A 26,667-nucleotide genomic window follows, 5' to 3' on the forward strand; every position below is an offset into this window, starting at 1 on the left:
TCCCAAGTGTTTATAAATTTAATTCATTGGATTTATGCTCCGCCCTCAGGGCGGATACCAGAAATAAATACCAGAAATAGACAACGTGCAACCCTTTCATAAACGTTTTCAGATTTCCTAACCTTTGCTCTTGTGGATCACACAGTTTTGAAAGTTGGAATAACAGGACTTTATGTTTCAAGAAAAATGAGCAAATGAATTGGTAAAAATGCCATTTGTGGTAGAACATATTTAGTGTACCTGTATATGCAAACTGAACAAGATCCCATAGTGCACTGGGGTCAATGCCTTCCATTTTGATTTCCTCTTGCTTGGCTTCACAAACGTCACTTGTAAACATGGCGGCAAAGTAGTCGGAAACTGAACTAAGAACAAGTCTGCAGAAAAAACGAGGAGACAGAATCATGTACACACGCATTCATGTACTCCATTTTATATAACTGCTGAACATTCTTGCTGTCAGTGTGCAAACAGTATGCTGCAGGAGCTTTGAGTCATTTTTTAGGTCTGCAATTTAAACCTACAGTTATTGTTGTTTTAAATGCACGTTTTATTTCAAATATTGGTGTGATTAAGAAAGGTTACCCATGCATAAAAATCACTGAGTAATAAGAATGGAGAGAAAGGTTAGATTTAAATGCTCATATTTGTAACCAACCACGCAGTTGGATCCAAGATCCAGAACTAGTTTTGAAGAACCACCATGCAACCAAACAGAATAAACCAAAGTAGTTCAGGGATTACTATCTATTACTAGTAAAGGGAAACTAGAGTTTGCCTCATGATGAGTTCATGCCCTCAAGAGCAGAAAGGACTTGGTGAACTCCAGGGCTTTTTTTCTGGGAATAGAGGTGGTGGAACTCAGTGGGTTGCCCTTCAGAGAAAATGGTTACATGGTTGGTGACCCCGCCCCCTGATCTCCAGACTGAGGGGAGTTTAGATTGCCCTCCGCACCACTCAGCAATCTAAACTTCCCTCTGTCTGGCGATCAGGGGGCGGGGCCACCGGCCATGTGACCATTTGCAAGCGGTTCTGGAACTCCGATCCCCTGCGTTCCCCCTGAAAAAAAGCCCTGGTGAACTCACTGACAGGGAATACAGCTTAGTATCCGCAGCAGAATAGACCGATACTCCAATTCGCTTAAAACTTCACTTATAACTAGATATTAAAAATAAGATCCAGTTTGGTGTAGTGGTTAAGGGTGACAGGACTCTAATCTGGAGAACTAGGTTTGATTCCCCACTCCTCTGCTTGAAGCCAGCTGGGTGACCTTGGGTCAGTCGCAGCTTCTCGGAGCTCTCTCAGCCCCACCCACCTCACAGGGGGATTGTTGTAAGAATAATGACATACTTTGTAAACCTCTCTGAGTGGGTGTTAAGTTGTTCTGAAGGGTGGTATAAAAATCGAATGTTGTTGTTGTTGTTATTGTTATGAAAAAAACATGGAGCCGCCATCTCAGTATCTTCTCTGCATGATGTCCACCACAAATATAGCATGATGAAAGATATGAGTGTCTTCCTCCACTGTGAGCCTCATCACCCAATGATGAGAAGTGAGGAACCTCACACAGTATTATGATGCCATCTAACATGTTCTTTGTGTAAAACATTACAAGGAAGAGTGCGCAAGGGAGACATTTCAGAGGAGGAGCCATATTCACCTGTTGCATGAAAACAAACCACAGAGCATTTGTGACCTCTTGAAGACTATCAAATTTATTGGGGTGGGGGGCAGAGCCTACTTTGTCAGAAGCCATACTCAGATCGGTGAACAAAGTCTGTGTTATTAATATCCTCAAAATACAGGTGAGAAGAGTGGCTTACCCTAGGCTACCTGCTGTGCTCTTGACAGTAGTGGGAGTCGAACTAGCAGAGCACTGATTCGCATCCCGTCTACTTAACTACTATGCTACAGCAGCTCTCCCAGCAGAGGCAACACAGATACATGGGCGTAAGCTGCCAGTGCAAAGCAAGGGATACAGCTTGCTTCCATTTGCCCTCCTGCTTCCAATGCCAGCAACATCCACTTCTAGAACAAAGGAACCAAAAAATGCCTTCATGGTCTACGTGGCCATTCAAGCAAGCCAATGCCATTGACAGAGGCAGGAGTCAGTTCTCCATCTTCCATGGCATTGACTAAATGTAAATGGGCTTGTCTAAGTTTGATTTGCTGGCGTCCTTGAGCATGCTAATGGACAGGTGTGATATATATCAAAGAAATAATACTCTAGAAGAAAGGCTGGAAGGGTAGAGGGATATCATTCCAAAGGCAGTGGAAAGTGATACAAGAGGAAGCTCAAAGTCTTCTTATATCCCCCGTTTTGCTCCATCTGCCTTGTGCTCACAGCAGATTGAGACTGAGTGAAGACAAAAATACAGTCGAATGGAGTCTATCCCATTTAGGAGCCAACTAGTCTGGCACGCTTCTGTTCAGCATGGAGGTTGGGATTTATTTCCTCCTGAACTAGGCGGGCAAAGCTCTCTTGGGACCAAGCTAGAAGTGAGGAATTACACTTGAATAGCAAGTGAACAGACTCACATGTATTCCACTTCTAGCTTGGCCCTTGGAAGTCCAGAAGCTGCTTAAAGCACCTACAGGGGCTCAGATAAAATCTAAACCTCGAATTAAGAAAGGTACATGGAAGTCTAAGAGGGTGCTGCCAAAAGCTGTTTCCACATGGGCTCCTTGCCCCAGGTTTGGTGCTGTTTGGAAGTGGCTTGTTTTTGTACTTTCTCATGGCATCATGGCACATTTGAGCACCCCCCAGAGTCTGCCCAGCTTTTCCCTGATCATCCCCCAAAATTGTTTTCCTGCCATATTTTGGCTGCCAAGTGGGCAGGTAGGAGTGCTTTGGGGCCTAAGCCTACGGTTGGATTAGGTGGTGGCAGCTGTGGCCAGGAATGCCACAGCTTCAACTGGTTACCCACCTGAGACCTTTTACAGGCAGAAAAGATCTAGCCACTGTGGTGCCTTCCCTCATTGCTGGATCAGATTACTGCAAGGTGCCCTACATGAGAGGCTACCCCTGAAAACTTCAAGTGTTTGAAAACTTTAATTGTTGCAGAATGCTTCGGCCAGGATGTTAAGTGGAATGGGTTGCTGGGAATTTATCACTCCAGTCTTTGCCCATCTACTCTAACTCCCAATCTGTTTCCAGGAACAATTCAAGATGCCGGTGGTGACCTTTAAAGTCCTATATGGTGTAGGGCTGGTGTACCCGAAGGACCGCCTTCTTTCTTTGTGAACCTACCCAACTACTATGGTCCTCTTTGTGGGCCCTGCTTTGGAGCCCCCATTTTCTTAAATTAGGTAGTCGCCAACCCAAGAAATGGTCTTCTTGTTAGTGCCCTCAAAACTCTGGAACTCAATCCTCCGGGAGACTTGTTCGTCCCCTCCTGTTGCCATCTTCCATCAGCAGGTGAAGACTTTTTGTTTTGTTTCATATTCCCTCATTGATCCTTTTTTTCCCTCCCAACTTTGTGTTTTTTATGTTTTTGTATGTTTTTTTAGTTCTGGTTTTAATTGCTTTAATGAAGTATTCTTTGATCTTTTTAAAAATGTGATTTTATGATATGTTTTACAATAACAGTAACAGTAACAGTAAGTAACAATAACAATTGGTTTATATACTGTCCTTCAGGACAACTTAACACTACTATAAGGTTCAGATTTTCCTGGTTCTAGCCGCATAGCAGCCGTTGTCGCTGCTACTGACCCCACAGCAGCCAATAAAAAAAAAAAAACCCTCTGAAAATCCCGGGGGACAGGGACGGGGGATGGGGGGAGCTGCTGCCAGGAGACTTAGGCAGAGAAATTGCAAGGAAATCTGCTATATGGAAGCTTCGTTCCGGCTCTGCTGTATTGGCTGTTGTAGTAGCAACAGGATAACTACACAAGCCTGTTTCTGTGTGGAAAGCACCTAAGACATAGATATAAATATTTAGTGGGAATTTGCTGCCACATCGCAATGGCCATTAGTTTAGAAGTCTGTAAAAGGAAATTAGACAAATTAACGGAGGAGAGGAGGAGAGGAATATCAATGGCTATTAGTCACAATGATATCTAAAGGGACCCTCCATATTTAGAGGAACTGCGGGCCAAACTAGACAGTACCATATCCTCAAGTCCAATGTGAGAATGTGGCACCATTGTAGCACTTCAGGATTTGAGTCCAGTAGCACCTTAGAGAGCAACAAGATTTTCAGGGTATAAGCTTTTGAGAGTCCAAGCTCCCTGAGGAGAGTCCAAGCTCCTTGTCTCATATCCCACTGTTCTGCTGCAGACTGAGCTAAGCTACAAGAGACAAATTACACGAGGAGGAGCATGTGACAGAAGTTGCAATGTTAGCCAGGAAGCTGAGTTTTAAAAGAGATCGGAAAGCTTTGTCAATTCCCCCTCTCTACAGAGCCAGCAAAGATCGCTGCTCTTTGCCTCCTAGAAGGGGAGGTGAAACTGACAGAGCCTTTGAGAGGCAAAGAGGAAATTAACAAACCCTCTGAGGATCCATCTTTGCTGGCTCCTTAGAGAGGGGAAATTGACAAAGCTTTCCGATCTCTTTAACTCAGCTTCTGGGCTAACATTGCAATTCCCTTCACGTGCTCCTTCTTGTGTAATTTGTCTCTTGTAGCTTGGCTCTAACATGGCTGCCTACCTGAAAGTATTGTAGAGCTTGTTGCTTGACTTTTCATAATGTCATGGGGGCCTGATCCTGCTAGGGACAATGGCAGTGTGGACAAAGAGTCCCCCTCCTTTCCAGTATGCTTTCCAAGGCTCTTAAAAATGGCATGGGTGAAGACATGACCCCCTTCTCATCTCCTCACACAGTCGGCAGCTGGACTGGGTCCTCACAATGTCACAAAATGTTAAAAACCAAGCTCCACAACGGCAACATGTCCCTGTTGTAGACTAGGGACGTGGTAATCTTCTAGTTGGTCTCCAATAATGAAAAAGCACTTGGGAGAGGGGGGGGCAACCACAGAAGAAATTTTTTCCTGCTTATCCTTCTTGTGGAATTGCTGGGAGGCTCTAGTACTGAACAGCACAGAACGGTGGACTAAATGGGCCTTTTGGCTTAACCCTACAGGGCTTTTCTCACGTTCAAATCTGGCCGTCCCTGAAATGTATTTTTTATTTTGTTCAGGATTCTTTTTGAACAAGCAGTGATCCGCAACAAGAGTTAACTATCTAAAAGTATGCCAGGTTTGTAGCTTTGTACGTGACTATCAAGAGAAAGGTTAGTCACAATTAATCTTTATTCGGAGAGACAACACCATACTAAATTATAGCTCTGCCTCAGAAGCATCAAGCATTGAAAAGGAAAACAAGGATGCCTGGGAATTTATTGCACAGGGAGAGTGCTGTTAGTTTCTATACCTCCAAGAGCTGCAGGTGTTGGAAAATCTTGCCTTTGATGCATGCTAACCTATTCAACAGAAAGGTCAGTTGTCTACTGTATGTCGTTTCTTCCTCCTCCTCCTCTCTCTCTCTCTCTCTCTCTCTCGTTTTCAATTTCTGCCATTGCTATATGAATAAATTAATGAACCGCATTTCCTTTATGGAGTGCTGTGTACTTCATGCGGCACAAGAATGATCCGTCAATTCAGAAATGGTTTGGATATAAGTATAAGTAGTTTAACTATTCCCCCCCCCCAATTCTGCATTTAATTAAAATTTCTGTTTTCATGTACATTTCTTTTTTATTACTGGGTCCAAGATGAACATTCAGCTTTGTGGAGGGGTGAGCAATTGGGAAATTAGCACAGCTCTTAATTGTTCTAAGATAAAGTCTCTAGGAAGCAAAACATTTTTTTTTCTGGTTTCTGTTTTAAACTGTTCTGAAAAACCACTGAATATCAAAACTGTAGCATTTTAAGAGAAATGCTCTGAATTCCCCTTTGTCCCATTTCTACCTGAAATCCAAAAATAATTTATTTTCCCTTTGTTAGGAATTTGGAATCTCTTTAGAATCAATTGTTTTGATCAAGAGAATTTGGGAGAGACAAGGAGCAGGAAGGGAGATTCTGCAAAACTTCAGAATGGCACTCTGTAGATGCTCTGAGAGCTGCTGTAGCAAACTGTATCCCTTTTTCTGTAGTGGCAGCTTATGCTCATGTATCTGTGTGCATCTGCTAAGAGTCCAGTAGCACCTTTAAGACTAACCAACTTTAATGTAGCATAAGCTTTCGAGAGCCATAGCTCTCTTGCATAGCTAAGAATCTCTCTACATGAGACATCTGACAAGTGAAGAACACGTAGCAGGAGATGCAATGTTATCCGGGAAGGGTAGTTTAAAAGACAACAATGGCGGCAGGACAAAGTCTTTGCTATGCACTGGAGCTATGTGAAGCAACTGTGAAACACCAGAAGGGAAACTTCAGCCCGTTATAACCTCTCCAGGTCTAAGCCTGGCTCTAGAAGGCAGCTCCAGCCCATTTCCATTCTTCTCTGCCCTCTGGTTGCCATCCCACAGAGTTTTAGACTGGAGAGGTGAAATTGACAGAGCCTTTGGGGTGGCAAAGATGAAATTACTAAACTCTTTGAGGTGCAATCTCTGCTGGCTCTGTCTTTTTAAACTACCCTTCCTGGCTAACATTGTGTCTCCCTACACTTGATGAACATACCCCAAGGTGCCCTGTGTAGAGAGACTCTGAGCGAACTGCTATAGCACAGTAGTTAAGGGGCTGGGTCGCAAATCAGAACTCTGCTAGTTTGACTCCCACTACTGCTATGAGCTCAGTTGGTGGCCTTGGGTAAGCCACTCCTCTCAGCCCCAGTTCCCCAGCTGTATTATGGGGATAATGATAATACTGACTTTGTTCACTGTTCTCAGTGGGCACTAATCTGTCCAGAAGGGTGGTATATAAGCACACTGTTGTTGTTGTTGTTGTTGTTGTTGTTGTTGTTGTTGTTGTTGTTATTCAGAGGCAGTAACCAAATCAATTAGTGTGAAAAACTAATGAATTAAAGTGACAATATATCCATTTCAATTTTACACTTATGTTAACACTCAGTTCTTCAATCAATAAGGGTACACGCAAGCCTCCAAATCCAGACCTATACATCAAGTGCTGGTGTGTATAGTGCAAACGATGATAATCCCGATGAACAAACCAGTTACAATATTCAATGGTTCAACTAAAACAACTTCTATTTCATTCAAAGAAGTCCATAGGAGCGTGTCCAGGTATAGGTCCAATAATACAGAGTGCAGTAGACCATCTAATTGGCAGACCGGTTCATTTAGGGGTCCCGTTTCCGTCTCTTTGTCAAAGATGGTACTCACGCCGACAGTGTTTCTGTCATTTCAAACATCCTATTTCAAACAGCAGTATAACAATTTTCGGGTAAGGCTCCTACCAAAGGCTGTGTTCAGAGCCTTTTGTAGGAGCCTTATTCCGAGGCAGGCAATGTGTTCCTATCCTCCTGCTAGAGCACCACCATATGGTGTATAACAGAAAGCAGCTGCCAAGGTCAGTGCCAGATCTAGGGCTGCCAGAGGCCAGAGCAACCCAAGTCCAGCTTCCTCCTGCCACATGCGCGCAGTGCGAGTGTGCTCCCAGCACTGTGTGATGACATCACTCCCGTGATGTCATCATGCAGGGCCAGGGCGTGCTGCACGCATGACAAGCCAGCTGCCCCGGCGCACGGTGTGCCGCGGAGCTGGCAGCAGCAGCGTGGGCGGCTGAGCGGAGGCCTGGGAGGCCACCCGCACCATTCACCTGCCCCACTGAAGGGGTGGCTGGCTTGCTGCATGCTCCCTGTCCTGCATGCGTGGCAAGCCAGGTGCCCCATTGGTGGGGCAGGCAAATGGCGCGGGCAGCCTCCCAACCCTCCATGCAGCCACCCACGCTGCCACCACCAGCTTCTGCATGCTCCCAGCAGCTGGCAGCTGTGCTCAGCGCCCCCTCTTTCGTGGTGCCGGGGCAGACTACCCCCCTGCCCCCCCCATCGATCCAGCCCTGGCAAAGGTTGAAGTTACCAAAGAAATCCCTCTCTTAAAAAAGAAAGAACAATAATAGGAGGAATCAACAGTGATATCTCAGAAAGGGAAAATTTGGAAAAAAGCATTCCCCTCCCAATAACAATGCTACAAAAAATGCGAGCATCTCTGTGTTATGAGTTTTAGCTGAATCTCGGTATATTCCACCTGTGGGACCTCTGTTAGAAAACATGGGTCACGATAGAAGTGAGGGACACCGTGGCAATCTGCCACGTTCAATTTACAACAGGCATAGCCTAAGTCTGCTGGGGTAGACATATATTCCTGACCCCTCTGAGTCTGTTCTATATAATTTAATTTAATTTCTGCCATGGGGAGGATACGAGAAAGCTGGATATGTAAACTTTTTTACATGTTATTGGGGGGTGGGGGGCAGAGAGGGTTTTTTTTTAATGCTGGGTCACAAGGAGGGGGTCGGATGTGGTTAGATTTGTCATCTCTTGCCCAATTTCTATGGCAGCTACCAAGAAGAGCGAAAACCCCCAGCAAGTCTTCTGACTGCTGCGGCAAATTGGATAAGTTCCAGCAGAAGCTTCTCTGACACTCTGCAGAGGTTTAAAGTTTAACTAATTCCCTTTGTAGCCTGTATTATGTAACGCACAGCCTCTTGCTTGAACACAAAAAGCTGTGTACAACATTACCTAACACCCCCCCCCCCAGATTTCCTATATTTCTGCAGCAGCTGGGAAGGGAATGCTTGTCAGTTCCACCAGCGCTCCTTGCAGCTTTGCCCAGGGACTATACCATGCAATTAGCAAGGAACGTTTTAAACCTCGGTGTGAGCAGCCAGCAATAATATGCAGGCATTTGAAATATTAGAGGCATCGGTCCTCTGTTATCATATTTATCCATTTGTAGTGCTGCCATATGTGTAGGAGCTTCTTGGGGAAATCGAGGATATTTGAGACATTCCGTGGGCTTTCTGAGGATACCTAAGAATAGTGAACATATTGATAATAATATATAAAAGTATAATAATATATAATATTATTGAATATTTTAAGGTGGACTATAAATAAAGTAGTGATTGAGAGCATGCTTAAGTCATAGTTGAGTTATGGGAACCCCAAGTGGGGTTTTCAAGGCAAGAGACAAACAGGTGGTTTGCTATTGCCTGCCTCTGCAAGCCTGGTCTTCGTTGGAGGTCTCCCATCCAATTACTAACCAAGGCTGACCTTGCTTAGTCTCTAAGAGCCAAGCTACAAGTGACGCCTGACACAGGTTGGATGTGAAATGTAGGCATCCTGGTCTTGCAGCTGTGATGAAGAGCCAAGCTGTAAGACCAGGACACCTACATTTCCCATCAAAACTTGAGGGTAGCTGACAAGTGTCCAACCTGTGTCAGGCGTCACTTGTAGCTTGGCTCTGAGATCTGACAAGATCAGATGCACCTGGGCTATCCACGTCTGGGCATAAATATTGTAAATTAGAGAGGTGGGGGAGAAAAAGAGAGAGAGTACATACACAACATAAAACTATGTGTAAACAAAACTACTAAATCCATGCATTCATTGAGAAAGCAATGAAAATTTCCTTTAGTTTTATGCAGCGGTAAAGGAATTAGGGTCTTTACCTGGATGAACCAGGCTAGCTTAACCTTGTCAGATCTTGGAAGCTAAGCAGGGTTGGACCTGGTTAGTACTTGGGTGAGAGACCACCAAGAAAGTCCAGAGTAGCCACACTGAGACAGGCAATTACAACCCATCTCAGTTCATAATCCCTATGAGGTTGCCTAAGAGCCAAGCTACAAGTGACGCCTTACACAGGTTGGACACTTGTCAGCTTCCCTCAGGTTTTGATGGGAAATGTAGGTATCCTGGTCTTGCAGCTAGGCTCTCCATTTAATTGAAGTTTAAAGAGCAGCAGTCTATGGGAGGGAGAACATGCGGTTGGGAGGGGAGTGCAGGCATCGGGCTCTTGCCGGTGCCCCCCTTCCCCTCCGATGGGTGTGTGGGGGGGGGGGGGGGTCTGTAAACTTCAATTAAATGGAGACCCAAGCTGTAAAACCAGGACGCCTACATTTCCCATCAAAACTTGAGGGAAGCTGACAAGTGTCCAACCTGTGTCAAGCGTCACTTGTAGTTTGTTTTCTGGAATTATGAAGTCTATATTAATTTTATTCATCTCTGTTTCTTGCTTATGTGCTAGGTTAATCCTTTGCAGTTTACAGCATGTATCCATGTAGAAACAGTAAACTGAACATCTCCTAATGATCCCCCGACCCATATCGGTCTTCTCATCCTGCCCTTGGTATTAGAATTAGTGGGATCCAGATTAAACTAGCCATTTCCATTAATCCCTCCTTCCCATGTAGATCCCCCTCGTGTCACTACTCAGGGTCCCCTGTCCCCCAGGGCTACAACAGGAAGAAGGAGGCAGGAAACTTCCATTCCACTCTTACAGAATTTAATCTGGATCCCACCCACTGAAATCAAAAGTTTGTAACTCTTCTTATTTGCAGTCTTTTAACAGCAATTTACCATTCACTTAAGGTGGTTGTGCATATTTGTTTGAGGTCAACTGAATATATGCCTTTATACTTTGGGCACAACCATGTCATACTATGATATTTTACGTGTATCACTTTTGTTTTCATTACCCATGTTGGCCATATCTTTCTCCCCCAATTTTGGTGTTAACTGATTTTCAGCTTCTGTACCTGCTATGCAATGAATGTCTACCACTTGTTCTGTGGTATTATTTACCTAGCTATTTCACAGCCTGCAAATTTAATTTGAGCAAGGCATAGAGAAATGTGTGCTACGTGTATGTAGTATATGTACTGGTAATTCCAGATGGAATAGAACTGGTTGTTGACTCTAGATAGATTAGAAGTCAGAAATAATATACAAGCTTGTCTGTACTTTTAACTACAAAAGCAGAAATGTGATTCGGCTTTTATTTCACAGTCAAGCTTATATATATTAGAGCAATTCTTTTTAGATTCAAAAGGATTTGGATATGCCCTTGAACAGAAACAGGTCTACAATTAAATTCAGTGCAGACACACAAGGGTAGAAATATTGTTATTAAACTCTGGAATCAGAATTGTTAGGAAGGCAACATTTTTTTAAAAAAAATCTGCATATGTCTTGCAACCTACAAAATATTTTATCTCTGCATCTAAACTTTGCTCTGTGAAGATGATCGATTTTGGTGCTCCAGCCTCTTGTAATGGGAGTGCACACCACCTCCTGATGCGCATAGTTGCCATTTTGTATGAACAGGGCAACGTGTGTATTATCCAACTATGATATGTGTGAACACATACCCTCAAAAATTGAGTGTTCTTGTTTGCATGTAGCAAAGCTGGGAAATACACACATTGCCCTTGTTATGTATTGGGCTAGCTAGGCTCCTCAGGTCTGAAATCCTATTGGGTAGTAAATTAGCAGCAGCCAATCGATTCTCGGGGATGGGGGCCAATTGCTGTTTGGTAAACAAGTGGTGTTGTATTCAGGGCATGCAAATGAAGGATCCTAGTTGCATGTGTGCCTATTGGTGGGTCACTGAAAAGGGGCGCAGTTTGGGTGTATATATCTGGCTCTTTAGGGAGCGTGGTAAGCAATTGTACTTACAATGAAGATGTTCTGATAAGCGGAAATCACTGCTTAGCTGAAATCACTATGGGCCAAAATCACAAACTTAATACCCCTACTTGCAGTAAACAGTAACTGCATGTATTGGAAGGATCATGGATTCTTCACGTTCCTACAAGGGCGTTAACATTAAGGTAAAGCTGCTTTCCGTTACATCCTTGTCTTATTTAATCTTTGGCCCAGTTGGACACTGTGAATCTACAATCTGTCATAAAGAAGGAAGGAAATTAGTTAGTTAGTTAGTTAGTTAGTTAGTTAGTTAGTTAGTTAGTTAGTTAGTTAGTTAGATAGTTGGTTGGTTGGTTGGTTGGTTGGTTGGTTGGTTGGTTGGTTGGTTGGTTGGTTGGTTGGTTGGTTGGTTGGTTGGTTGGTTGGTTGGTTGGTTGGATCCTGTGGAGAAGCATGCAAGGGAGGAGACGTGCTTTTCACCAATGTTTCCCTTGCCACAGCAGGCCTTCAAATCCCCTGCCATGCGGTTTCTGGGAGGAGAGGTTCCCCCCCCATCCCACAGGAATAGATAGCTTTTCAGAGGGGCATTTTGTGCTGTAGCATGAGAACAGAGGTGGCGAAGTCATGCATGGAATTTAGATGGGATCCAGCCCATACTTTTATTAAAAAATAGAGACCAGCTCTCATTTGAAAAGCATTTCTCATATTGGCTGTTTCCACATGCTGTTAAAGAGATGGGCCACTAACTGAATGTTGGTGTTTTTTTTCACAAATTCTAGATGACTCTAATTTCAAGGTGGAAGCAGGCAGTTTGGCTTCTGTTTGTTCAGCGTCTTTTAGCAGACACAGGGAAAAGTGGGAAATCCCATTCTCAGAAAAGATGCTGAACAAATGGAAGCCAAACTGCCTGTTTCTGCTTTGAAATCAGAGTCAGCTGGAATTTGTGGGAAAAAAACGCCAGCGTTCAGTAAGTGGTCGTCTCTTTAACAGCATGTGGAAATGGCCATTGTCTGTTTAGAGTAGTATCTTAATGGCTATCCTGACATCTCTTTTTCAAACCACCATTTTTGTATTTTCTGAGACAAATCATCTTTTTAAAAAAGATTTTCCCAATCTGTTCAGAATACTCACACATTGAGGTGATTTGTGCTATCAACATGCAAAAACTGTTTCTTGAAAATGAAAAAAAGAAACGACCATGTATCAGGCAAAGATGGTCCCAACAATCTGGATAAGAAATTAAATAAAAAGTCCGAGAAGACTTTGCTTCTTCTTCTTTTTTTTTTACAAAAAAAGAATCCTTACAGTCTTGGACTGTAATCTTGTAATCAAGCAAATATCTCCTGGATTTTCTTATGCACAGAAGAAAATCCAGACATAGATATGTTAAGACAGCGCAATATCCACTGATATGCAGGTCCTACCTGAGGGCCAAGCTACACATGACGAATGACACTTGAACAGCAAGTGTATTTCTTCCTGTTCACTTGCCTTCCACTCAATCCACTTGCCGTTCAAGTGTCATTCGCCATGTGTAGCTTGGCCCTGAGTCTCATTTGTAGAGTGGAGGCCAGTTCCAGAGGTTTTTTTTTGGGGGGGGGGCTTGTGCCCTCTACTAGGCTCCTCTTCTTGACCTCCCACCCATCTGCCCCCACATACCTGTGCATCCTTCCTTAGCACACGTGTAAGCTGCCCCTCCACTCACAGTCACACCTGCCCACACAGCCTGCATGTCCTTTCTCCAATGATACTAGATGGTGGGTGCAGCTAGGAGTGCCCCTGCTGCAGCCATCAGGAATGCTGATGCTTTGTGCGTGCCCTTCTCCAGTCGTGCCGGGTATAAGGTTGCCAGATCCTCTTACCCTCCTGCTGGGAGGAGGGGGGAACCTGACACTCATCTTATTTTCCTTCTTTGCATGCATGGGCTTTGCTTGGGCCCGATTCAGCTCCAAATGGGTCTGATTCCGACCATTTGGAGCCCAAATCAGCCCCTTGTGAAGTGCAGGAGCACTCCTGATGCAGCATGATGACATCAGTCCCAGTAGTGACGCTGTCTCACCACCCCAAGAACGCCCCCTGGGAAGCCCTTTCCCCCACCTCCTCCCCCTGCTGGCCAGGTGAGTTGTGACAGGGGGCGGAGGGTGGGAGCGGGGGATTGTCCACCCCCGTCAGGGCCAGGGCACAGCAAGCTGAGCTGGGTAGAATATGCAGCTGGGACCAGAGGTGACAAAGCACTTACAAGTAGGCAGTGGAAGGGTATGAGTGCAGGCATCAGAGGAGATGTGTGCATAGGGCCAGTCTGGTGCAGTGGTTAAGAGTGATGGGACTCTAATCTGGAGAACCGAGTTTGATTCCCCACTCCTCTACTTGAAGTTAGCTGGGTGACCTTGGATCAGTCACTTAAGAGCAGCAGGACTCTAATCTGGAGAGGCAGTTTGATTCCCCACTCCTCTGCTTGAAGTTAGCTGGGTGACCTTGGGTCAGTCGCAGCTCTCTCAGAGCTCTCTCAGCCCCACCCACTTCACAGAGTGATTGCTGTGAGAATAATAATAACATACTTTGTAAACCGCTCTGAGTGGGGGTTAAGTTGTCCTGAAGGCATGAAATATGGAAACCAATTTTAGATGTTTTAAATGCCAAAGAAGTAATTCCCCCAATGCGACAAAGTTTAAATGTTTGTTTATTGGAATTCTTGGGTTTTAAACAATTTGCCAAGAGTGGTTTTGATAATGTCTTTTATGGTTTAGTTTTAATCCCTTTCTTGTTTGTATTGTACGGTTTTATCATTTCTTGTATTAAATTTGGATTAATAAAAAGGTTTTTTTAAAAATTTGTCCTGAAGGACAGTATATAAATTGGTGGTGGTGGTGGTGGTGGTGGTTGTTAGGGAGTCTCATACTAAGAGGGGTTCCCAAGATCCAATAGGAAACCAACAACAGCAATACTTGGGAAAGGAAATTAATCAAACAGTTAATATAAATTTTTAACAAAACCGTGTATTTTGAATTCACATACTTTGCACTGAGCACCTTAAATATATGAGAAAGTTTTGTTAAAAATTTATATTAACTGTTTGATTAATTTCCTTTCTCAAGTATTGCTGTTGTTGTTAGGGGGTCAGCAGCAGTGGGTCCCAGAAAGAGTCAAGGACCCTGGTGGCTGCCCCACCTTGTCATGTGCTGATGCCAGCCCCGGAGATGGAAGCATATTTTCGTCGAGTGCATCTCTGCACACAAGACATCTCCATCTCTCCAAGCTGGAAGTATCTAATACTCAAAGCCGCTTGCAAAATTAATAGCACGCTCCTGAACAGAGTCACACCCCTTCTAAGGCCACTGGAGACAAAGGATTTAGAAATAACTCCTTTTAGGATAATGCTGTAAGTAGCTTAATGCAAAGTCACCAGATGAAAGCTCATGGCACAAGCAATTCAACAGCTCCGTCTGCACAAGCATTGGGATTTTTTCAAAACAAAAACAGGCATTTTATTGAACAAACATTCGCAGTTTTGTAAAACCCCATTTGTACAAGTGACAAACTTCTACTCCTCTTCTGAACTTTCCATTTCTTAAAATTATTCTATAGTTTCACAGGGTGTGGCCAAAAGAGTGCTGGGAAAAGCTACTCCACACTCCAGGTCCCACTGCCTCACCTGGACGTAGTGATGCCATTTCCCTGGTGGGGGATCCTCTCTCCCACCTTCTACTCCCTGCATCCACTCACCTGGCCAGAGTGGGGGGAAAGATGGGGGAACAGGTCACCCAGGTGTACCCCCGGGGAAGTACGATAACATCACCTCTATCCTGGCTTCCCCCTGTTCCTCACTCTTCACCATCTCAACAACCAAACTGTTGCAAGTACTGTTATTAAGAGAAATTCTCTACATTCCCCATTATGCAGTTCTCCCCCCAAAGGGTGAGTGGGCCATTCGGACTGCTCACCCCAACGGATTGGGAGGCAATGGTCGCCTGGCATGGCTGGTGGCCATTCAGTGCTTGCCGTGGTATGCCGGCATGGGACTGGCAGGATATGCATCGGTCAGCGGGCAGGCTCGCCGATGCCAGCAGGGATCCATGCCCAGATGCCTGGCAAATGCTCCATTCAGCTGTAATCAATAAAGTTGTGGCCGTTTCCCAACCCAAACAGGTGTCTTGTGTGGTTATTAGCCGGAACGCAGACTGACATAACACATAGGTGACAAAAATCCTGCTTCTAAAAGGGAAACGAGTTCCTTTTCCTTTGAGCTGGGTGGTGGCATTGTTTTGAGCTCCATGAAGACGTCTTTTAATTTATCTTTTGTTTTTAATACTTTTTTAAACTTCTATTATTTTCTTCTTTATGTTATGTTAAAGTCGCTTCTTTGGCATGCTTGAGTATTTAGGTTTGGGTTTTTTTAACAATGTCCTTGCAAGGACATTGACTTGGTTTAATGAGTCTTTCTGTTGCGTGAGGGGGAGGCAGCGTGGGAGAAAATGGGTAGGATAGGAGACCTGTGATAGGCAGAATTCTACTCTCTCTCTTTCACACTTTGGTTAGCTATAGATATAGTTATTTTACAGAGATTCTGTTAAATTGTACTTGAGTCTGTCTTTGTCCCCCCCCCCCCCGCATCTGATAGCTAGTAATAAGTAGGAAAAGAGGTTGCCCTTTTGAGGACCCTTTCTTGCTTTCTCCCAAACAAACTAAGCTTGACGGGGTTTTGAAAACGTAACGTTAAAATGAGTAACAGATTTAATGTCTTGCAGGAGAACTTCTAAAAGGGAAGGAGGGAAGATCAAGCTGAATCAATGGTTATTGCTAAAGAAGTGAACTTCAGAAAAAAAGAATTCCTTTCCACATCTGACAAAGAGAACGTGATTCTCGAAAGCTTATGCTACAATAAAATTGGTCAGTCTTAAAGGTGCTACCGGACTCTTTTTTATTTTTCCATATAACAACACTATGGCAAAATAAACCATGGCCGTTTCCACACGTCTTACCTTCTGCCGGGACATCATGGAAGACAGCATCTTTGCACGTGAAATCACGCCAGAAAGACGCTGTCATTGCAGAAGACAGCGTCCTCTTGCACAAAATCGTGCCAGGAAGACACGATTTCATGCAAAAATCCCAGAGGACAGCGTCTTCCTGGCGCGATTTCGTGCGCGAAGTCGCTGTCTTCTGTGATGTTCCAGCAGAAGGTAAAACGTGTGGAAACGGCCCCTTTCAGCGTAATTTCCACCACCCCACTAGAAACACTGGGAATGAGTACAGGCTTTAGAACTTTAGAACTAGCTCTCTTTATCAAATTCCTTCTAGCTGTTAAACAACCCATAAGAGGCCATGAATGCCTGCTAGGGCTGTAAGTCCCAGATGGAAAACTCCTGGAGATCTGGGAGTGGAGCCTGGGGAGGACACGGTTTGGGATGGAGAAGGACCTCGACAGCATATAATGTCATACAGTCCACCTTCCAAAGCATTAGTTTTCTCCAGGAAACTGATCTCTGATGTCTGGAGATCAGTTGTAATTCTGGAAGATCTCCAGGTCCCACCTGGAGGATGGCAACACTAATGTCTCCCTACCCTCACATTAACGAGGAGGCATGGCTTGATGATGATGATGATGATGATGATGATGATGATGATAGTGTGTTTATATACCACCCTTCTAGACAGATTAGTGCTCAACTCAGAGCGGTGAACAAATGGGGAGCTGGGCTGAGAGGAGTGGCTGACCCAAGGCACCTGCTGAGCTCATAGCAGTAGTGGGTAGAGATGGGCATGATCGGCATTATGATCCAAAAAAACCCACGATAATGGAGATCGCATGATCGTGACTCAGCGGATCGTGATAGGCCACGGCCAACGATCCAGTGATTGGGAGGGGGCTGGATCGTGCTCAGATCAGGAAGCCAGACACTCAGGCACCAGTAATCTATTCCCGGGGCAATGGAGCCAGGGGAATGCCTGAGCTGTGTTTCCCCTCCTGTCGCCCTGGAAACCCGAATGGAAGCCCAGCTTTCCTTGATCAGCAGGGCTTCCTTCCAACTACGGAGCAGCAAAGCAGTCACCAGTTGGGAGACGACAGCCAGGGGAGGGAGGGGGAAGGGGGTGTTCTGTAGCCATGGGCACTCCAATCTTATCCCTGCAAACCCTGATAGGCAGCTCTGACGGCCAAACACAGACGGCCAAACACAAACACAGATGCCGCCAGCATCACCCACCGTTCTTTTCTCGCCAGCGCACACCTTTTTGGCCTGGCAGGCGGGCACATGGGAGGTGCCACCAGCAAGCGGCCAGACCCCCTGCCCCCTGAGGGGAGGCAGCTTGTCACCATCTCCCCATGCCCGCTGGGCCCGGTGGCTGCCACCAACACCCACCTTCCCACATAGCTGGGAATAGCAGCGCGCCCTGCTTTGGCCTCCATGATCCACGATCCATGGATCAGGAATGGGAGATGATTGGTGTGGATCATTTAGTTGGGATCAGCACCGGCGCCGATCCACGATCAGCTGGATCGGCAATTTTTTTTGGATCGTGCCCATCTCTAGTAGTGGGAGTTGAACTAGCAGAGTGCTGAGTTGCAGCCCAACCACTTAATCACTATGCTACAGCAGCTTATAACAACAGCAACAATAACAACAACAATAATAATAATAATGTTCGATTTATATACTGTCCTTCAGGACAATTTAATACCCACTCTGAGTGTTTTACAAAGTATGTTATTATTATCCCCACAGCAATCACCCTGTAAAGCAGGTGGGGCTGAGAGAGCTCTGAAAAAGCTGTGACTGACCCAAGGCCACCCAACTGGATTCAAGTAAAGGAGTGGGGAATCAAACCCAGTTGTCCAGATTAGAGTACTACCACTCTTATCTACTACACCAAACTGGCTCTGTGGTTTTATATCACTCTTCTGGACAGATTAGTGCCTCACCTAGAGTGATGAACAAGTTAGTGTTATTATTATCTCCACAATACAGCTGGAGAGCTGGGGCTGAGAGGAGTGCCTTACCCAAGGCCACCTGCTGAGCTCATGGCACTAGTGGGAATCGAACCAGCAGAGTGCTGAGTCGCAGCCCAATCACTTAACCACTATGCTTCAGCACCTCGCTTATAAGGCCTGTCGATGCCTCTTCCCCATCAACAAGAAAAGATGCTCCAGCAGTGTAGACAAGATCTCATCCCTCACTTCTCCTAAGGACTGATGGCAAAGGTGCTACACAGCCTCCAATGCTCAGCATGTGGGGAATGGCCAACACTGAAGATTTCAACAGTATAGAACAGTGTTGCTGAATACTAAGAAATTTGCCACCTCTATTTGGGATGAATACTTGAGGAGTGAGAAGTCTTGAGCTCTGTTTTCTCCTCTGTTTCTTACGTCTTTCCACTCTTATTGAATCAAGACCCAACAAACTGCAGCAAATTGAACTTTGTGCCTTTTAAATATTGATATTTCCAAATCCTCGTTGTCAAAAGGCACTGGCAGAAATATATACTGGAACTTGGAACAAAGCCAACAAATCTGTTCTATTTAACTTCTTCTCACTGAAGCTATCGGAAATCATTATATTTTTAAAGCTTCCTCCTTGCACCCTTGTAGACAAGCAACTTGAGTTTTAAAAATCAAAGTTCTGAATTTTTGTATTATCCTTAATAATTCAGACCATGGCACCCTAGAAAATTTAGGATGAGCATTAAATACCAGCATCACGTTCATATTACATTTATTGAAGGATACTTCTGTGACCCCCTCAGATCTCAGAGATTCCCTTTGATAAAAGTTAAATAAATAAAAAAATGATAACAAATAATAATTATAGCACTCATGTTGTATTTTATCACCTACCTGTGTGCCGGTATCTTACGGTTCCCAGCTATCAGGATAACATCACAGAGCTGTTGTTGCTTCAGGTAGCTTTCCATCTTCCTGAAGGTTTGTTCAGCATGGTGTACAGCTTGATAGAACTCCTCTGAACAACTAGAGTCCATATCACACTGAGGCGTCAAAGGATGGCCAGCTGACGATAACCTGTGAACCCCACACAAAAGGGGGGAAAACGATCAAAACATTCAGCCGCAATGAAGAGTTCTGGAGACGATGATTTAATCGCAGTCTTTCAAAGCTAGTGGGAGACCACCAAGGAAGCCCAGGGTTGCTATGCAGAAGCAGGCAATTGCAAACCATCTCTGTTAGTCTCTTGCTTTGAAAACCCCAGCAGGGGTCGCCCTAAGTGGGCTGTGGCTTGACAGCACTTTACATGCACACAAGAAAATAACTCAGTATGTCTTCTTGTTCTCAGTGCTGAGGATCACAACAGAAAAACAAACCGGGATTGCAGTGTAAAAAAACCCACAATTAAGAAAAAGCAATCACTGTGATTTATGGCTGCAGTATAGTATAATTGAAATGACTTGTGATCCTTTCATATTACATAGATAATAGAAAATCGTCACATATCTTCCATAAAGACAGTTTTTAAGATTAAAGTGTAATTCAACATTGGTACAGGATTATTATAAAGAATGCAATAGACTAGGAAAAACATTTTCTGAATTGGGGATATCCCCACAGAGTGATACAACATGCAAGAAACCAAACCCAGTTGGTCCCTACAAGTGCCCTATTTAATAATAGACCAGAGCAATTCTAGAAAGGCATAGCATGCGCAATTCAGTACGCACCTTTAGCTAGCTCAACAAAACGTATTATTAATAGACATTGGCATATGATTGTGGATTTACTTGGATGCAGTAATTGACCATTTATTGGATTTAGGAAAACTAGAAGTATCAAAGATCTATTAATTTTATCGGATTTTTGTTGGAACCAGCCAAATAGAGACAGTCCATCTAGACACTACAAATGTGGTAAGTGTTCTGTGTGACCCTTCTCCTTGGAGATGAAAAAGTTTGAACATCCACAAGGTTTTTATACAATGAATTTTTCTCATTTTACAAACTGTCACACTGAAAGGGTAGTATATGTCATTATATACCCATGCCAGCTTTTCTATGTTAGGATGAGTGTACATGCCGTAAAGACATGCATTATAGAACATAGATCATGAATATGCAATAAAAATATGGAAGCACCTTTGGTAGCACATTTTGTAGGAAAGGAATACTCGCACTAATGATTTGCGGTTCATTATCCTTAGCAAACATGTATCACATGCATACAATCATTTTGATGTTCAAAAACATTACTCCGTCAAGAGGCGGCTTGGATGTATAGGTTAAAAACATATATGCCCTATGGGCTCAATACAAATTTGGATCTGTCATGTTGTATATAGGAGCTACTTTCTTAAGTCCATTCTGTAATGTATTTATAACACATTTGTGATCAGTTGCCTTTTGAGACATTGTTGTATTGTAATAATACTAAGGAATTCTTTAAAATGTATTGAACATTTGAGGTAATATGATATCTATATTTTATTAGAATCGTAGAATTATAGAATCATAGAATCATAGGGTTGGAGGGGACCTCTAGGATCATCTAGTCCAACCCCTTGCACAATGCAGGAAATTCACAACGACCTCCTCTCCACAAACACACCCAATGACCCCTGCTCCAATGGCAAAACTCCATTAGGATCCCTAGCCAAACTGGCCTGGGGAAAATTGCTACCTGACCCCAAGGTGGTGATTGGTATTATTCTGGGCATGTAAGAAGGAGCCACGAGAACTAATAATAATAACATTAATAATAACATTTGATTTATATACTGCCCTTCAGGACAACTTAATGCCCACTCAGAGTGGTTTACAAAGTATGCCATTATTATCCCCACAACAACAAAACACCCTGTGAGGTGGGTGGGGCTGAGAGAGCTCCAGAGAGCCGGCCCACGACTAGCCCGAGGTCACCCAGCTGGCTTCAAGTGGAGGAGTGGGGAATCAAACCCGGCTCTCCAGATTAGAGTCCCGTGCTCTTAACCACTACAACAAACTGGCACTGATGTAACCCTTCCTGCCTTCTCTCTCATGATCTGCCTAGCTTAATATTAGCTTGATAATAATTTTGATCATAGTTATAATTGTGATCTGTACATTTAAGGATGCGGTAGTTTTACACACAGCTGTACGGAATTACAAGGGATTAAGAAAAGGGTATTGGACTGGCTTGCTTCCTATGTAAATGTTGAATTGCAAGCAAGAGGTAATTCTAAATATTACAACATATGCTCCTAACTGAGATTCCATTTGGCTATGTGGTGTTCCTTGTATTATAATGAGTTATGGTTAATTTTAGGGAGATAACTTCTGAGGAAGATCTACTGAGAATTATTTCTAAGGAAGTTTCACTACGAAATGGGTTTACATCTTACTTCTATGCAGGGTTTTTTTTCAGGGAAAAGAGGTGGTAGAACTCAGTGGGTTGCCAGCACAGGGGGCAATCTTGGCGAGTACCCTGGTACCACATGTGTGCATGCAAAGTGTATGTATGCTCCCAGGGTCAATGATGTCACTTTGGGTCAGCTGGAACAAGGGAGGAGTTTTTAAAAGTTTAAATCGCCCTCGGTGAAAATTGTCATGTGGCTGGTGGCCTCACCCCTGATATCCAGACAGAGGGGAGTTTAGGGGAGATCATGAGGCGGGGCCTCCGGCCACGTGACTATTTTCAAGAGGTTCCAGAACTCCGTTCCACCACATTCCAGCTGAAAAAAAAGCAAAAGCTGTTCCACAACACCACAAGGGACTTTTCTAAAATTGTGACACAGGATCACATTATTTGTTGCGATGATTTTCTGTTATCTATGTAATACGTAAGGATCACAAGTCATTTCAATCATTATAATCTACAGTAGCCATAAATCACAGTGAGTGTTTGCTTTTTGTTAATTGAGCATCACAACAGGCCATTTTGTTTGCCCAACTACATCAACTAAACATCTGGTGTAAAACCACTGAGAAATGTATCTCTATCATTATACTATAAGATGAATTCTCTGATTTTTCCTGCAGTGGGAGAAAGCGTCCTCCATCACAGGAAGTCTCCTGGGAGTGATGTCATTGCACTGCCATGAGAGGCCTGTTCCCGCTTCTTTTCCTCCTGTGACCAGGTGAGTGGGGGGCGGGGAAGGAGGCTGGTAGTAGGGGATATCCCATCCCCACCTGGGGAACAGCAACCCTGGGCTCCCCTCTCATTGAGGCCCAAGGGGCTTGGCAGGTGTCACTAGTAGACATACACAAGAGCCATACTTCTTTCTACTATCACCGGAAACTTTACCCACTCAGTAGGCTTTTCAGCCTTTTCTATAATTTGTAAGGCAACCAATTTATCCAGTTCACTTTTACGTTTTATTTTTAAAAAAAGACGAGGATGATAAGGGGACATTTCTGGCAGCATGTATAGTTGGTCTATTTGGGGCAGTTAATTCTATACTGCATTCCATACTTGGCTTACCAATCAATCATATGGCATTTAAACTTCAAAAAAATTGCAACATTCCACATCAGTGCAAAACAAACAAAAATGAGTCACTTTGATCCATCGCGAGGGCCACAAGCATTGTGAAGAGAAACTCTCTACTTAATTTCTCCCTGTAAGCTGACAATCCCTTTCTTTTCCTCTGTTTAGGAATCTGGAGTCAGTTTCTAAATCAGCTGTGTTTTGATCAAAGCGAAACGGCAGAAGGGGCAGGAAGGGAAGTTTTGCGAATTTTCAGAATTTCGCTCTGTAGATGCTCAGAGTCAGGCAATGTCTCCCCGAAGTCTCCCTACCCTTCTGCTAGATTCTACCTTGTGGTGTGTAACTAGGGTTCCCAGTTCCCTGGTAGGAGTGAAGGAATCCCTTACTCCCACCCTTTGCCCCCTCACCACCTCTTACCTTCCGGGGGGGGGAGGAAACAGGCTTGGGGGTGCTCAAGCTTCCTCCTGCATGCTATGGATCCCTAGTTGTCGCACCAGGAATGGCATCATTCCCAGCCCAACAATGAAGGGTGCGGACAGTGCTCACGTGGTTTGCCTGCATGCACAGTGAGTACCCCCCCCAAGCATGCTGCCCCCCCCCAAGACAACCCCTGTCTCCAGTTTGGAGCCCAGTAGACTTGGCAAACCTATGTGTAACTTTTAAAAAATAGAAAGAGCTGAAGTTACAAAAAGTTTCACTGGTTTTTCTACGAAGAGAAATCAAAGAGAAATCCTTCACTTAAAAGAGAAGAGGAATCAATGTCTATATCTTAAAAAAGTGAATTTCAGAAAAGACATTACATAACAATCCCATAACAATGCTAGCAGCCACATATAGATATAAGTTGGTTTCCATGTATATAGATTTTTCTGGTTGGGAAATTATCTGTGGGTTTGACTGTCCAGGCCTTTCCCACAGTCCTGGGACTGTGCATGTGTACCTTTGACAAAGGAACAGAGTTGGGCGCATCATTTGCTTGCCAAAAGGAACTTGGTTGGATATATTCGGCTATAATTATAATCAGCTCAACCTCGAATTAGCACGTTGGATACTTGCCAGCACCTGATTTCAATGCTTCCAAGTGCTCAGCATTGACAAAATACACTACTAGTGCTGTTACACACACACTTAAGGTCGTGCACAGGAAAGACTGAATGTGGCTACCAGTCTTTGAATAAGCAAATCTGTAGGAAGAGGATGAAGGGTATTTCTTCCTACCATTTCTTTCTTATAATCACATTCAACAGCATAGATAGGAAGACATTCCACACCAGTTCCAGCTGAAGCTGGCATTCACATGCTACACAGATCCCAGCTGTGAACTGCAGAAGAAATACTGTTTCCTTGTGACTGAAAAGGAAAGATAAATGTAACATCTCTGCAACTTGAATATGTCAAAGGAAACTGCAAATTCTTCAGACCATAACAACCCACTGCAACAAAGAACAGATAATCCTGCAGTCGCTTCACTGGCTACCAATCACTTACTGTGATCATTTCTAGGTATTGGTTATCACATACAAGTCTCTTCATGGCCTTTGTCTGGCATACCTCCATGACAAAGGCTGTGAGCACATGTTCCTCCATGACAGCTTTGCTCATCTAAACAGGGTCTCCTGCAGGTGCCACCCTGCACATGGGTGAAATCAATAGCAGCCTGACCATGGGCTTTCTCTGTGGTGGCCCCCACCCTGTGGAATAGCCTACCTGAGGAGGTCAGGAGAGCCCCCACACTCCTAGCTTTCCACAAACAATGCAAAACTGAATTATTCAAAAGGCTTTTTTACTCAGATAGGAGGGCTTTATTGTAGGGAGGGGGGGTCTCAAATGCTTCACTAATGATTTAGGGACCAGAGACTTCCCCACTGTGTTGCCTTATGACCTATCTCTTTCTTTAAGTATGTGCTCCTAAGCTACCTTACCAAGAAGTTATTGATATCGAAATGTGGGGTTTGTGGTGATCTTTTGTGTAGATGGTTACATTATTATTATTATCTCTACTGTTAAGATTGTTTACTTTGTTGCAAGTTTAAAATAAGTGTTAATGGTTAATTGTATAGATACTGACAAATTTGTATCCATCTTTGTTTTTAATTTGAGTATATTTTTGTCTTGTTTGATGATAGTTGTTAATGTTAATAAAATTATTATTTTTTTAAAGTATGTGCTACCTGTGCTTCATGTATGACACTATTGGGTAGTTCGATGTTGTCTAAAGTCAGTCCTAGAATTACTTATGCTCTGTTTCAGCATTTCTTCAACTCTGTATCGGATTCTTGTTAATGCTATGTCTTTAAAAAGAGGTATTTATTTACCTTACGACATATTTACCTTATGGAATTGTCCTTGATATTGATATTGCATGTGTCTTGTTAGTACACCGATTAGTTTTGATTTAATAGTTGAAGGGAGTTATATTCATATGAAAATTGTGTTCCTGCTTTGACATAAGGTATTGATATTGTCCTGTCACGTTTTAGTTTAGCTCTCATACTTGAGTGCTGCATTTCTACAAATACTATAAATATTATTATATATACAGGTGAAATGAATGCGATTGTCCGTTAAGTAAAGTTCTGTTTTCACTTATAGGCATGACCAGCCATCATTTGCCCCCTTTGACAGAAGCTACAACATCAGTACCTGTCTTAATAGCTCAAATACCTACTTTTTAACACCACTTTTGCATTAATCCAGAAAAGGGTTGGATCACATGGATCCGTTCCATTAGTGGTACTACGTTCCCCTGGCAGGACCCAAGGAGATCCAAGCACCTCATACATGATCAGGAACTCTTCACACAAATGGGCTGTGCATTCATCGGAAAGTCCAGATTTGTATGTTAGTGATGTGATCTGCACCGCTTTCAACTAGTGTTGCCAAATTTAGGTTGGGAAATTCCTCGGGATTTGGGGGTGGAGCCTGGAGATGGTGGGATTTGAGAAGGAGAGGCACCTCAATGGGGTATAATGCATAGAGGTCATCTTCCAAAGCAGCCGTTTTTCTCCAAGGGGACTGATCTTTGCTGCCTGGAGACAGATGTAATTCCAGGAGACCTCCTATCTTGGAACAGATAACTCTTTGCCATATATAAAACATTAAAATGTCCTAATAGGTACATGTATTTTCAAAATTAAAATTCTGTTCAATACTTCTTTAAAAATGTATGTAACCTGTAGAAACCTTCTGTTTTTGATTCTCTTGGATGTAATACTAATACTATCTAGTTCTGGCTATTAATTTTTTTCTGCTGTTCAGTGTTTTTGAACTCTCCCAAGAGTTTAATTTTTTAAAAAAATCAGTTCTCATAACCAGCCTAGTAACTACAAATTACTAATGCTGTCAGAGTTCCACAAGTGACAGGGCAGAGATGATATGGAGGAAAAAGAAGACAAAAGTAACGTTCTTGAAACATCTTTTATAAGACGGGTGTGGGAAAGTCCCTCCAAATCAAAACTAGAAACAATAGGTGGAAACATTCGATTTAAAAGTATGTTGAGAAAAATAAGAGACTCCACTTGGCATGTGCTGAAAGGTGAGCAGGCATTAATGCAACATGAAGTGATGCAGGCCAGATTTATTTTATTTGTTTTTTAAAGTCCATCTTTCTCACTGAGACTCAAGACGGATTGCACAGTGTAATAGAATGAACAGCAAGGGCCTTCAATAGACAATGCAACAGGATATAGGTTATGGTTCTGTCTTCGGGTATTTAT

At 43.6% G+C, this 26,667-nt stretch overlaps 1 protein-coding gene across 1 annotated transcript in view; it reads right to left on the reverse strand.

The window, feature by feature from the left end:
* Positions 1–26,667, reverse strand: part of KLHL1 (kelch like family member 1) — a 282,888-nt gene that overhangs the window by 217,096 nt on the left and 39,125 nt on the right. The window contains exons 2-3 of the mRNA XM_054974105.1: positions 19,379–19,561; positions 241–377 (exon numbers count right to left, since the gene is read on the reverse strand). Coding sequence (XP_054830080.1) covers positions 241–377; positions 19,379–19,561 — 320 coding nt within the window. The remainder of the gene's footprint in view (positions 1–240; positions 378–19,378; positions 19,562–26,667) is intronic.

This window comes from Eublepharis macularius, chromosome 3 (genome assembly GCF_028583425.1).
Source record: "Eublepharis macularius isolate TG4126 chromosome 3, MPM_Emac_v1.0, whole genome shotgun sequence".
NCBI classification, from domain to species: Eukaryota; Metazoa; Chordata; class Lepidosauria; order Squamata; family Eublepharidae; genus Eublepharis; species Eublepharis macularius.